Source organism: Aotus nancymaae, unplaced genomic scaffold, assembly GCF_030222135.1.
Source record: "Aotus nancymaae isolate 86718 unplaced genomic scaffold, 86718_ANA_hifiasm-v0.15.2.pri h1tg000040l, whole genome shotgun sequence".
In the NCBI taxonomy this organism is placed as follows: Eukaryota; Metazoa; Chordata; class Mammalia; order Primates; family Aotidae; genus Aotus; species Aotus nancymaae.
This window is the reverse complement of record NW_026988454.1, coordinates 60,673,359-60,685,594: the sequence shown is the minus strand read 5'-3', so window position 1 is coordinate 60,685,594 and position 12,236 is coordinate 60,673,359. Positions and strand designations below refer to the sequence as shown.

General features: G+C 38.8%; 1 protein-coding gene across 1 annotated transcript in view; it reads left to right on the top strand.

The window, feature by feature from the left end:
* CRYBG1 (crystallin beta-gamma domain containing 1) overlaps positions 1–12,236 on the top strand; it is a 58,390-nt gene that overhangs the window by 15,786 nt on the left and 30,368 nt on the right. Inside the window, exons 6-7 of the mRNA XM_021670508.2 lie at positions 3,014–3,153; positions 11,884–12,010. Of these exons, the coding sequence (XP_021526183.2) occupies positions 3,014–3,153; positions 11,884–12,010 (267 nt within the window). The remainder of the gene's footprint in view (positions 1–3,013; positions 3,154–11,883; positions 12,011–12,236) is intronic.

The window sequence follows — 12,236 nt, the reverse complement described above, 5'->3', positions numbered from 1 at the left end:
GAACCCAGGAGGCAGAGGTTGCAGTGAGCCGAGATCACGCCACTGTACTCTAGCCTGTGTGACAGAGTGACACTCCGTCTGAAAAAAGAAAAAAAAAAAAAAAGAAGTAAGTGATTGGGAAACATATTTGATGCCTTATGGATATATTTTCTGTATTTTAAGTGTTTGTACACTTTATTTTTTTATTTATTTATTTTTTTGAGATGGAGTCTTGCTCCGTTTCCCAGGCTGGAGTGCAGTGGGGCTCACTGCAACCTCTGCTTCCTGGGTTCAAGCAATTCTCCTATCTCAGCCTCCCTGAGTAGCTGGGATTACAGGCGCATGCCACCACCGCTGGCTAATTTTGTTATTTTTTAGTAGAGACAGGGTTTCACCATGTTGGTCATGCTGGTCTCAAACTCCTGACCTCAGGTGATCCACCCTCCTAGGCCTCCCAAAGTGTTGGGATTACAGGTGTGAGCCACTGCACCCAGCCTTGTAAACTTTAAAGAATTTAAAAAGAAACATTATAATTGGTTATTTTTTCACAATAAACCCTTAAGGTAAATCTTTTACGCCTGTCCTTCGATTCCCATCTTCCAAATATATTTTACCTGGTAACTTGGTTTAGATGAGTTCTGCATCTATGAACAGATTTTTCATTTACTTAGTTTTTTTGTTTGCTATATGAGTTCTGATTGCTTTGAGTTGTTTATAGGAATTCTGTTTTGGAAAAATAAATCCAAAAATAACTTGGTTGATCAACTCTGGGATTTCATGTGGGTTTAACAAAATATTATTTGATCTCTTTGAGGCCATTTTATGGATGAGGTAAAATTTCTTGGTTTTCTTGTTATTTTACAAGGAAGGTATTGTCAGAGTCTTTGTGGCTCTTGGGATTTGATGATTCTTCACCTTAAAGATGTAATTAATGGTGTCTTCTAAGTAGAAAATTAAAATCCCAAGTTTTAACAGAGACGAGTGTCAAGATGCAATAGAGAGGAAAGGAAGGTTCTGACATGAGAATGAGTAAGGATGAGTAACATTTTGGCAGAGGAAAGCATCGCCCACTTCCTGGGTCAACATTTCTGAGTGACTTAGGTGGTAACCGGTATACTAAATGATTTATCTTTTATATTTTTAAATATATAATGTGAGAAGACTAAGACTTGAGAAATCCGATTTCAAAATGTCCTCATTAGTGGAATATTTTGCCTAGAATTTTTATTTACTGCTCAAATAACATTGGTAATAAAGCAATGTTTAAAAATATCATCTGATTGCTACTATCATGAAGTATCCTCTCTTCCTTTAGTTTTTGAATTTTCTACCCTTTGCTGGCCATATTCTAATCTGCTTTTTCTGCAGTTGTAATCATAATAAAGGTACAATGCTGTTCTCCTCCTGTCACCTAACACTGTGCTTCTCAATCCTTTTTTTCTCTTTGTACTGTTTTCCTGAAAACCGCTCTCCCCTTGGTAACATCTTTGTGATTTGCAGCTGGGGAAGTATCAGAATCTGGCGGGGTGAGGATTTGGGTGCATTCAGGAAGGTGGGGAAGGGGAACAGGATCTCTTGTTTTGCCTGATAATAGCAGATTTAGTGTAACAAATGCTTTTCATGTTACCACAGGTTTAGGATTTAGCTGAACATCATATTCCATTGACACGATGCATTATTTATTATTTAGTACATAAATGAGGTACCATTATTTGTTATTTCTTCTTTCAGTGAATCTTAAGGTTGTTTCTATTTTTTTTTTTACCATTATAAGAGAATGTTTTTATGCATTTAATAATTTATAATTTCTTTTCTTTTTTTTTTTGAGATGGAGTCTTGCTCTGTTGCTCAGGCTGGAGTGTAGTGGTACAATCTTGGCTCACTGCAACCTCCACCTCCCGGGGTCCAAGTGATCCTCCTGCCTCAGCCTCTGGAGTAGCTGGGATTATAGGCACATGCCACAACGCCTGGCTAATTTTTGTATTTTTAGTAGAGACGAAGTTTCGCCATGTTGGCCAGGCTGATCTCGAACTCCTGACCGCAGGTGATCTGCCTGCCTTAGCCTCCCAAAGTGCAGGGATTACAGGCATGAGCCACTGTGCCTGGCTATTTTTTTATAATTTTCTAATTTGTTTCCTTGGGGTAAGTTTTTCTAACTGGTGTCATGTTAAAGGTTATGGTTATGGCTCCTATGTCATGGATTATATTTTCTTTACAGATCGTGTGTGTGGTTTCTTGAAACATGAAACATAAGTCACAGCATATATTTTAGAGGGTCACCTTTTTAGTTCATTAGAGTTGTTCCTTTTGATAATGTTTGAAAAGCCTCATCTAAACTTACTCAAGTGTTAATATTTCTTCTGAAGCTCAGTCCATTCACCCAACTCAGCTGCATAGATAAGGTTCAATAAAAATCCATTAATGCTTAGGCACCCAGCCAGAAGAGGCCTTTTGAAGACTATTTGGACCACACATATGCGAGGCATGGAACAATGATCAAAGTACAGGGATTTGTAAATCACTATGAGCGTGTGCTTTTGCTTTCACGACTTAGATCAAACCAATATCATCGAGATTTACTCAGTCAAGGAGAGTTACCACAAAGCAACAGAGGGCTTATGGACACAAAACAGTGGTTGAGGAAGACTCCAAAGGCCGCCGTTCTACAGACTAGAGTCTCTGTGCTTGGATAATTACATCAAAGCCAAGGAACCAAAACCCCAGAGACCAAGGAGGGCTAAGTGAGAATGAGAAAAAGAAGGACATGTCAAAACTCAAATAAAATACATTTCTGATGATCTTTGCTTGAATGCAACACTGAGTTATATCACTAAAGCAAGTGTGTCTGCCCTGAAATAGGCATATTATTAATTCATGGATGAAAACAGGAAAGGGCTAAAATGGCAGGTGCTCTGTGAAGTGTATTTGTATATTTAAAGCTCATTTTGATTAGTTGTAAGAAGAAGAATGAGCTTACTAGAGAGTTAAATAACATGGTGCAATTCTTACTATCTGTGCATATATATTTTTTCAGGATTACAGAGTTAGTCACATTGACTTATTTACTGAACCAGAAGGGTTAGGAATCCTAAGTTCCTACTTCGATGATACTGAAGAAATGCAGGGATTTGGTGTAATGCAGAAGACTTGTTCCATGAAAGTACATTGGGGCACGTAAGTATTTTTTTTTCCAAATACAATTTTAATGAAGTTTTTCTGTGAGTCTAATACTGGAAAAAGAGGACTTAAGATACTTTGTCTCTGATTTGTCATCCTGTTAAGTAATTATTAACTGTAGGGTGTATTTTTATAAGGCACATAAAATTCTGATTCTTTTGCACCTATGTTGTTATGATTCACCTCTCTTATAAACAATATCGATTTACTGTAGGAAACGTGGGGGTGGAAATTGAATTTTTAACGTATGGCTTTCCTTGTCACAGTGGAATCTGATTTATTCAAAGCTGAGTAGTAGATTATATTTTCATGGTAATTCAGAAGAGCTCATTCAAAGCACATGCTCCTGATATTTCTGGGGGGATGGAAGCCAACACACATGGTACTTCCTGAATATTTTCACACAATGCTGTTCAAAGCCCCTAGGATGTTTGTTTCACAAATCACAGGAAACAGCAAGAATATTTTGAAGGAAATGGGACTCAGATAGGGGAGAAATTAGGGTAGAAAGTACAGACTGCAATACTAAAGAATGTGGTCTCCAAAGTGGCACACACAGCCCCAAGGCATGTGAAAGACATCCACTGAGATGCAGGAAAAAGTACTAAAGCTTCTTCCTCTTTGACTGAAGTCTCTACCTCTTAAGATTTTATTTCTGTGTATGTTTTCTAATATGCATATGTATTGTAAGATATAATTTATAAATATTCATATATTCAGAGAATGCTCAAATGTCTTTACTAATGGTTTACACAGTCAAAAAAGTTTACAGTCTGTCCCTAAAGTGGCATGGGGTATCTCAGTGAATAATAAGGCACGCCTTAATCATGTTTTTTGTGTTCTATTTCTTACTAAAAGTCTTGGTTTGCCATTGTTCACATCTCAGAAAAATGATTTGATTGTGTAAAATGTAGGAATGGGATAAGTTACTCAGATCACAGAATCTGATTTTTGATCCTCAGAAATCAGAAACTAAAAACTTCTAGGCAACTTAACAGGAAGTGTGGCTGTTGAGACTTGGTAGCAGCCATCCTTTAATAGTTGGAAAGTGGTCATATAGAAGAGATCTTAGACTTGCTCTCTGTTATTCTGTAGGAGGTCACAGGAAAAACCAGTAGAAGTTAGAGAGATGGATTTTGACTTGACCGGGGAAGAACTTTCTGATGGTTAATAACAATTAAAATGGAAGTGGGCTGTCTTGTCTGGTAGAGAGTTTCTCATCACCGGGAGTATTCAAGTAGAGGATGAACAAGAATTTATCCAGGGCTTTGCAGGGGAAGGAAAGTATGAGTTAGATACTTACTTTATGACAGTTTGTTCATTTATTTAATTTACCTTTAACAGTTTGAAATATAACACACCTGGAAAAAAGTTTGCAGAAGGTAAATGTACAATTAAACAAATAAAGTGAGCACCCAAGTAGACACCACTTGAGCCAAGAACTAGAACATCACCAGCACCCCAGAAGCCCGAGGGTGTTCTTTCCCTATGCGGGCCCCTCTCAGAAAACAACCCTCCTCTCCCAGAAGAGTGAGATAATAGCAAGGAATGACTATAGCGATGGTTCATCAATATACAAAGGTGTAGTTATTAGGGCAGAATTTGGGGTGTAGAAAATAATGTTAATTTAAATATCTCCTCTTGATGTATAAAGTTATTTTCCAAGGATTGTATACATTTTACTGCTTTTCAAATTATTTTTAATTGACAAATAATAATTGTACATATTTATGGGGTACGATGTGATGTTTTGATACATGCATACATTGCGTAATGATCAAATCAGGGAAACCGGCAAATCCATCACCTCAAACTCGTATTATTTCTTTGTGGTGAGACTCTTCAGAATCCTCTCTTCTAGCTATTTTGAAATATAAAATATGTTATTGTTAACCATAGTCACCCTACCATGCAGTAAAACACCAGAACTTATTCTATTGTATATTTTTACCACATTTTCTTTATCCGTTCATCTGTTGATGGACACTTAGGTTGACTCCCTATCTTGGCTATTACGAATAGTGCTGCAATAAACATGCAAGTGCAGGTGTCCTTTGACGTACTTGATTTCATTTCCTTTGGATGTATACTCAGTAGTGAGAATGCAAGATCATACAGTAGTTCTATTTTTAATTTTTTGAGGAGCCTCCATACTGGTTTTCATAATGGCTATGTTAATTTATATTCCCACCAATCATCCACATCCTCACCAATACTTGTTATATTGTGTCTTTTTAATAGTAGCCTTTCTAACTGGAGTGAGGTGGTGTCTCACTGTGGTTTTGATTTGCATTTCCCTGATCTTGAGTGATGTTGAACATTTTTTCATATACCTACTGGCCATTTGTACATCTTCTTTAGAGAAATGTACTGCTTTTAGTGCACATTTTGAGTTATATCAATTGGTACCCTGTAGTCCTTGAAAGGCTATGAAATTTCTAAAGGTGATTAATTTAGAAGTAGAAATTAGGAAAGGCGTTTTTTTCCTCTGCACACCCTGTCTAAATAGGACAAGAAATTGGGATTTTAACAAATATAAATGAGATGTATTAAATATATTCAGTAAATCTGCTAATCAAGCATCTACTATGTGTCAGGTGCTTTTCTAGTCACTGTTATAGCAGTGAAGACATAATGTCCCCACTCTCCTAAAGCTGTCACTCTAGTAGAAATAAACAACACAAATACATATATTAATGTGTCGATGACAAAGGCTACAAGAAACATAAATTACAGAGAGTGCAGGCATGTTGCTATTTTAGATAGGGTGGCAAGTAAAGGACTCTGGTGACATTTTAAGCAGGGAGTTGCAGGAAATAAGGGAGTCTGCCCTGAAGCTAGCTGAGGAAGGAGGGGCAGGGAGCCTGTCCCAGAGAGGAAGCATACCATTTGCAAAAGGCTTCTGGGCATGCTTGGGCAATAGCTAAGAGGCCATGGCAGCTGGGGCTGAACTTGGAGGATGGGGATAGGAGAGGGCTCAGGTCACATATGGTCTTTCAGGCCTCGGGGAGGAGAATGTAGATTTACCCTAAGTGGCATGGAAAATCACTGGAGAATTTTGATCTAATTCACATTATTAATAGAAGGACCAGCCTGTTTGTATAGAAAATAGTCTATAAAGAGGCAAAGGTGGAAGCCAAGAAACCACGTAGGACACATTTGCAGTCACACAGCCAAGAGGTAATGGTGGCTTAGATGTGTGATGGTGGTGGCGGGAAGTAGATCTTGGATGCATTTTGAAGGTAGAACTGACAGCATTTGCTGACAGATTGTGTGTGGGGTGTGAGGAGCCAAGAAATGCCCAAGGTTTGGAACCCCAACATTTATTGAGACGAAGAAGACTTGGAGGAGCAGGTTGGGAGAGAGAGTGAGATTCAGGAGCTCAGTTTTGGACAGTTTAAGGCTGGGATGCCAACCGCAAATTCAAGTAAGTGGGCAGGAAGGTGACTGGGTACGTGAAGCTGGAGTTCAGGGGAGAGGATGGAAGCATAAATTTAGGCGTCATTGGCATAGAGAGTGTATTTAAAGCAGGCACAGGACAAGGTCCCAAAAGGGAGTAGATGTAGTTAAGGGAAGAGAAGGCACTTTTGTATTAAGAGGCTGGGAAGAAAAGTAGGAATCTAAGCAAAAGAAAATGCTTTCATCTCTTGCTACTGTTAATTTTTTCACATGAAAGACATTTATATACTTTTTTTTAAGGTATTGGTGGAAAGGTTGAGAAATGTCACTTTCCTTAGAAAATAACAAAAAAAGGCATCTGCTATCATATTTTAATCTCAGTGTCAGGAGGGTGCCATGACTCAGGCTTGGGCTATGTTGAAGCACATTAAGTTACCTTAAATGATGTTTCTTACCTTTGCAGTAAGTTTATCTTTGCCTCCTAAGTGGTAGTTACTAGCTTGTCACAGCTTTGGGTCATGATAGGCATCTTTTTTTCTGGCTGTTCATTTCCGTTGTCATTAGGATAGTGGAACACTGTCTCGGATGTTACTTCAAAGTTTGGGCTCTTTTAACTTGGTCGGAGAGCTTAGGCACCAGTTCATTAGTGCTTTTATAGATCGCCGAGGAAAGTCTCAAGGGATTGAGAAGATTTAACTCATAGTAAGTACTTAAGCTCATTTTGCTTCTGTTGGTGCTCTAGTTCCCCTGAACTGGGATAAGAAGTCTGCCATGGGAGGGAACTTCTCAAGAATCCATTAGGTGATTTATTCTAGGGCCCGTTCACTCTAGATTAAGCTCTTCTACTCATACACAAAATAAGGGTGTTACTTGTCTTGTCAAATTCTTATTTGAGGAAATGAGTAATTTCTAACCAATCTTGCCTTTCAGATTCTATTGAGAGTAATTTGTTTTTAAACGTTTCTTTTAAGCAGCTGGCTAATCCTAGCACCCATCCTCCTAGAGGTGAAAGCATATTGGTTTTTTAGGGTGTGGGATGTGTATGGGGGTGGAAGTGTGGAAGTGGAAGTTGGGGGTTGTATATTTATAACAAAAGCAAGAAATTTTAGAACTTCAAAAGGAGTATAAAGATGATCTGGCCCAACACCATCATTTGACTGAGGAAGACAAGCTCTGGTCACTTTCTCCGGACTAGGGTTAGTTGTTAGCAGAACATGTACTAGAATGCAGGTGTTCTAAAGTCAAGGGACTTCTTTTTTAATGGACAGACATTATATGATTATTTTTACTGTGAAGTATTTGACAGATACAGAAGAATATATGAATATGTGTGAACTATGAAGCCTGATAATAAAACAATCCCCTGTGGACCTACCACCCACCTTACAACCTAGACCATTACCAACATTGCTGCAGAACCTGCTGTAGCCCACCCTGGTGACACGTGTAACCACTCTCCTAAGATTACTCGTATTGATGGGTACATCTGTATTTACTTTTTTCACTGCTGTATAATATTCACTGTATATTTCATTGTGGAATATACCATATCAGAACCCAATATTTTATTATGAAGGTTTTCAAACATGCAGAAAAGTAGGAAGAGTAGTTCAGTGAACACCAATGTACTATTGACTTTGACCCAATAATTGTTAACATTTTGCCATATTTGTATTCTCTTTTTTCTGAGCCCTTGAATGTACATTGCAGATACCATGACCCTTCATTCCATATAGGATTCAGCCTGAATCTCTTTATAATGACATTCTCCTGCATAACTATCATTATTACACCTGAGAAAATTTACAAGTTATCCATGTTAATATCTATTCTATAGCCCGTCACCAAATTTTCCCAATTGCTTCAGGAATGTCTTTTATAGATTTGCATGTTCAAATCAGGATCCAATCAAGGTTCATAGAATGCATTTGATTGTTCTGTCTCTTTAAGTCTCTTTTTAAAAATCTCTAAAATACCCCATCTTTGTTTCCCATGCCACTCACTTTTAAACAGATTTAGGCCAGCTGTCTTAGAGAATGTGCCACATTCTAGATTGTCTGAGTGTTCCCTCATGCTATTATTTAGCTTGTTCTACTTCCTATCTACTAGGGCTTAAGTCTCGAGGTATGGTTAGGTTCAGGCCAAACAGTTTTGGCAAGGATACTTCATACAGGTAGTGCCATATATTTATGTTGCATCACATCAGGGGGCATGTGCTAACTAGCTTGCCCCTTAACAATACCAAGTTTGATTGTTTGGTTCAAGTGGCACCTCCTCCATCTTTCCATTGTGAAGGCACATTTTCCCCTTTGACATTCACAGCCCCCTGTCTTGTGAGTAACCTCAAAGTCAGTACATTCATATTTAATTTTTCAAGTATCCAGTTGTTTCTGTAAATGGCCAATATTCATATACAGCCATGTCTAGGGAATAAAACTTAAGATCCATCTGAAAGTGCTGTTTTTGGTTTAAGAACAAGTGAACAAGATAAGACTGATTTTTCTTGTGCAACTCAAAGGGAATTTCTAGAAGAGTAATTACACAAATATTTTAATAAACATATAGATGGCCTTTTACTTTAACAACATTCATTTGTAGGTATACATTTGTTTAAAAAATAAGCTTGGACTTCATAGTCATACTGTTTGTTAAGTACTACTATAAAATTGTACTTTTTAATCTATATTGGCAAAAGCTCATTACCTAAGTGCATGGGAAAATAAAAGATTACCTTTAGAAACTGAAATAACATTGCCTGGAGATAGTTTCCCCCTCTCCTGATGGCCTTGTAAATAATATATCTTGTTGGAACAGAATTTAGAAAAAATGAATCATACCCTGTATATGAGTTTTCAAATTCCAGAATCCACCCACCATTTATAAATGTCTGTTTGAATTACCCAGCAGGCCTTCAGCACTCATTTACTAAGGAAGAACTTTCAGAGCAGCAGTCTTTTCAAATGCATTCATTTATGTGTTCAGTTTTTTGACAGATTCCCCTCTCCCCAGAATGACTTTCCTTCCATAAATGTTATGCAACTAAACCACATGCTTCAACAAAAGTGAAATGTTTGGTATCAGATGAATGAATCCGCTTTGAACTCAAGCTATAGAAGGAAAGACTTAATGAAAAGGGTACTTCGGTCAGGATCATTTCAAAATCTCAGATCACTTGCTCATGAGCCATACATTCAGTTTATGAAGAATTAAGCCGGTTCATTTGTGAAGAAGTCAGACTTCAGGGCCTGCTTGGCTTGTTAGCCTAATATACCATAATGTGTTACAGGACTGCTGTTATTTCATTAGGGAACAAAGTCCATGGGTAGTGTGCCTGTGATAGCTTTGAGCTCCAAAATACTTGTGATGTATCCTTGGCTGTCATGGTTTAAACATAAGGAAGTTTAAAGTACCCTATTCTTAGCCTCTGTTTTCCTGTGGTTTAGAAGCATTACAGTGGTATTTAAAAGATAAGCCTCTTTTTTTTTCCTTAAGTAACTTTGAAATATAACATTTGTACAAAAAGGTACATAAACCCTAAATATATAAGCTAAGTGAATTTTCACAAAGTGAATACACAGGCGTAATCATCACTTAGATCAAGAAAAAGAACATTCCCAGCATCGCAAAAACCCCCTTGATTCTTGGGCCCTCCTAGTCAACCTCACGCCCTTTTCCCCAGTAACCATCATCCTGACTTCTAACACTGCAGTTCTGACCTCTTACCCATGTACCACACCTGGCCTCCCGACATTCTTTCATGTGTGTGTTGTCAAATCGTCAGCAGGAGTCTGGTTGTAAATCTCTGTATAATTAGAGAGTTTAGAGAAGTTACTGAGGTATCCAGGGGAATCTTGATCAAAAACTATCGCCAAAAATGTGCCTTGGGCCAAGATTGGGAAGAAGAAAAAAGCAAAGAGGGAGGTATCAGACCTATTTTGTGGGTAAAAGATTTCATTTAGAGCCTCCCTCTTCTTGGCATGGTGTTCTGGAGAACACAACATGGTGGAGTACCACAGCTGGAACATTTTAGCGAGATTAACCCAATTGGCAAGTGTAAGTGATCACTAAGAATTCTATGTTTGTTTATAAAGCGGGTACATTAACCCCTCTCTTATAGAAAAGTCACTTCTTCAGTATCCTCACCTTCTCGGAACCCTCCCAGGAACCAAGACGTTTACAGAAAGACCTTGTATACTTTAGAGACAGTGCTAACAGGCATGGTTTTCTGGTTTCCTAGTTTCCTGATTTCTGGCACGTTAGAGGAGGGCGGGGCTGCTGGTTTCCTAACTGAAGTAGAAGCAACAGCTGACAAGTTGATAGAAGGGTGTGGTATTGAAAAGCCATAAAAATCAGAAACAAGAACTCAAAAAGCTTTGCAGCCTGGGAACAAGCAGCCCCACAGACCTTCAGAGCCCCTGAGGATACCACTGTGCATTACCTAATGCTCACAGTGATGATCCTGAGTAACTGTGAAAAGAGTAAACTGTGTTCAGTGCACTCCCTGTAATGAGAAAACCTGCCATTAAAAAAATGATTACAGCTGGGCGCGATGGTTCACGCCTATAATCCCAGCACTTTGGGAGGCCAAGGCGGGCGGATCACCTGAGGCCAGGAGTTTGAGACCAGCCTGACCGGCATGATGAGACCCCTCCATACCCCGCTACGAAAACAAAAATGCAAAAATCAGGCGCCGTGGTGTGTGCCTGTACTCCCAGCTACTTGGGAGGCTGAGGCAGGAGAATCACTTGAATCAGGAGGTGGATGTTGCAGTGAGCCGAGAGCAAGCCGTAGCACTCCAGCCTGGGTGACAGAGCAAGACTCCATCTCAAAAAAAGAAAAATTAATTAGGAACCTGGTTCTGGAGTCGGCTTGAATCATTCCAGCCTTTCATACTTACAGCTGTGTGGCTCTAGGCAACTTACATAACTTTCTCTATAAAATGAGGACAGTGGTATCCCTTCCTCATAGCATTGCTGTGAGAATTAGATGATATTCTGGGTGGCATTCCTTGTAAGCTCTAGGGAGATGTTAGCTGTTGTTAGTATTTGGCACCATGACAAATGATTAGTGGAACTTAGGAGCAATTAAGGTAAATTAAAATAAGGGGACAAAGCCAGCCAAGGAGAAGAGTAAAAGATCAAGAAGAGGAGCATATAATGGCTTTATTTTTCCTTGAGTCTAGTATGATTCTAACACCTAAGTGCAGCCGTTCCCTGTGTGGGTCCGTATCCTCTCCTGTTCTTTTCCTCTCATCCTGGGTACCAGACAGAAGGAAAAACTGAAATGATGAGTTGGCTCCCTTTCTTTCCTTCCATGGTGGCTCTTTAGGTGGCTGATTTATGAAGAACCTGGATTTCAGGGTGTTCCTTTTATCCTGGAAGCTGGTGAATACCCTGACTTGTCCTTCTGGGATACAGAAGCAGCGTACATTGGATCCATGCGGCCTCTGAAAATGGTAAAAATGAAATCCAAGTGTTCTTGCAGTGATTCTTTGTCAGCTTGACATGGATAATTCACAGGGTATGACTTTGAAGCAATAAAGCTGACTTTTAAGGAACAAATTTGTAGTAGGTTGGACCTATTGCTCAATAGAAATAATGTAAACAGTAACTTGCTAGATGCTACAGATTGGAAAAAAAAAAGCAGGTAAGATTATACCCTTTGTCTTTAAGGCATTCTAA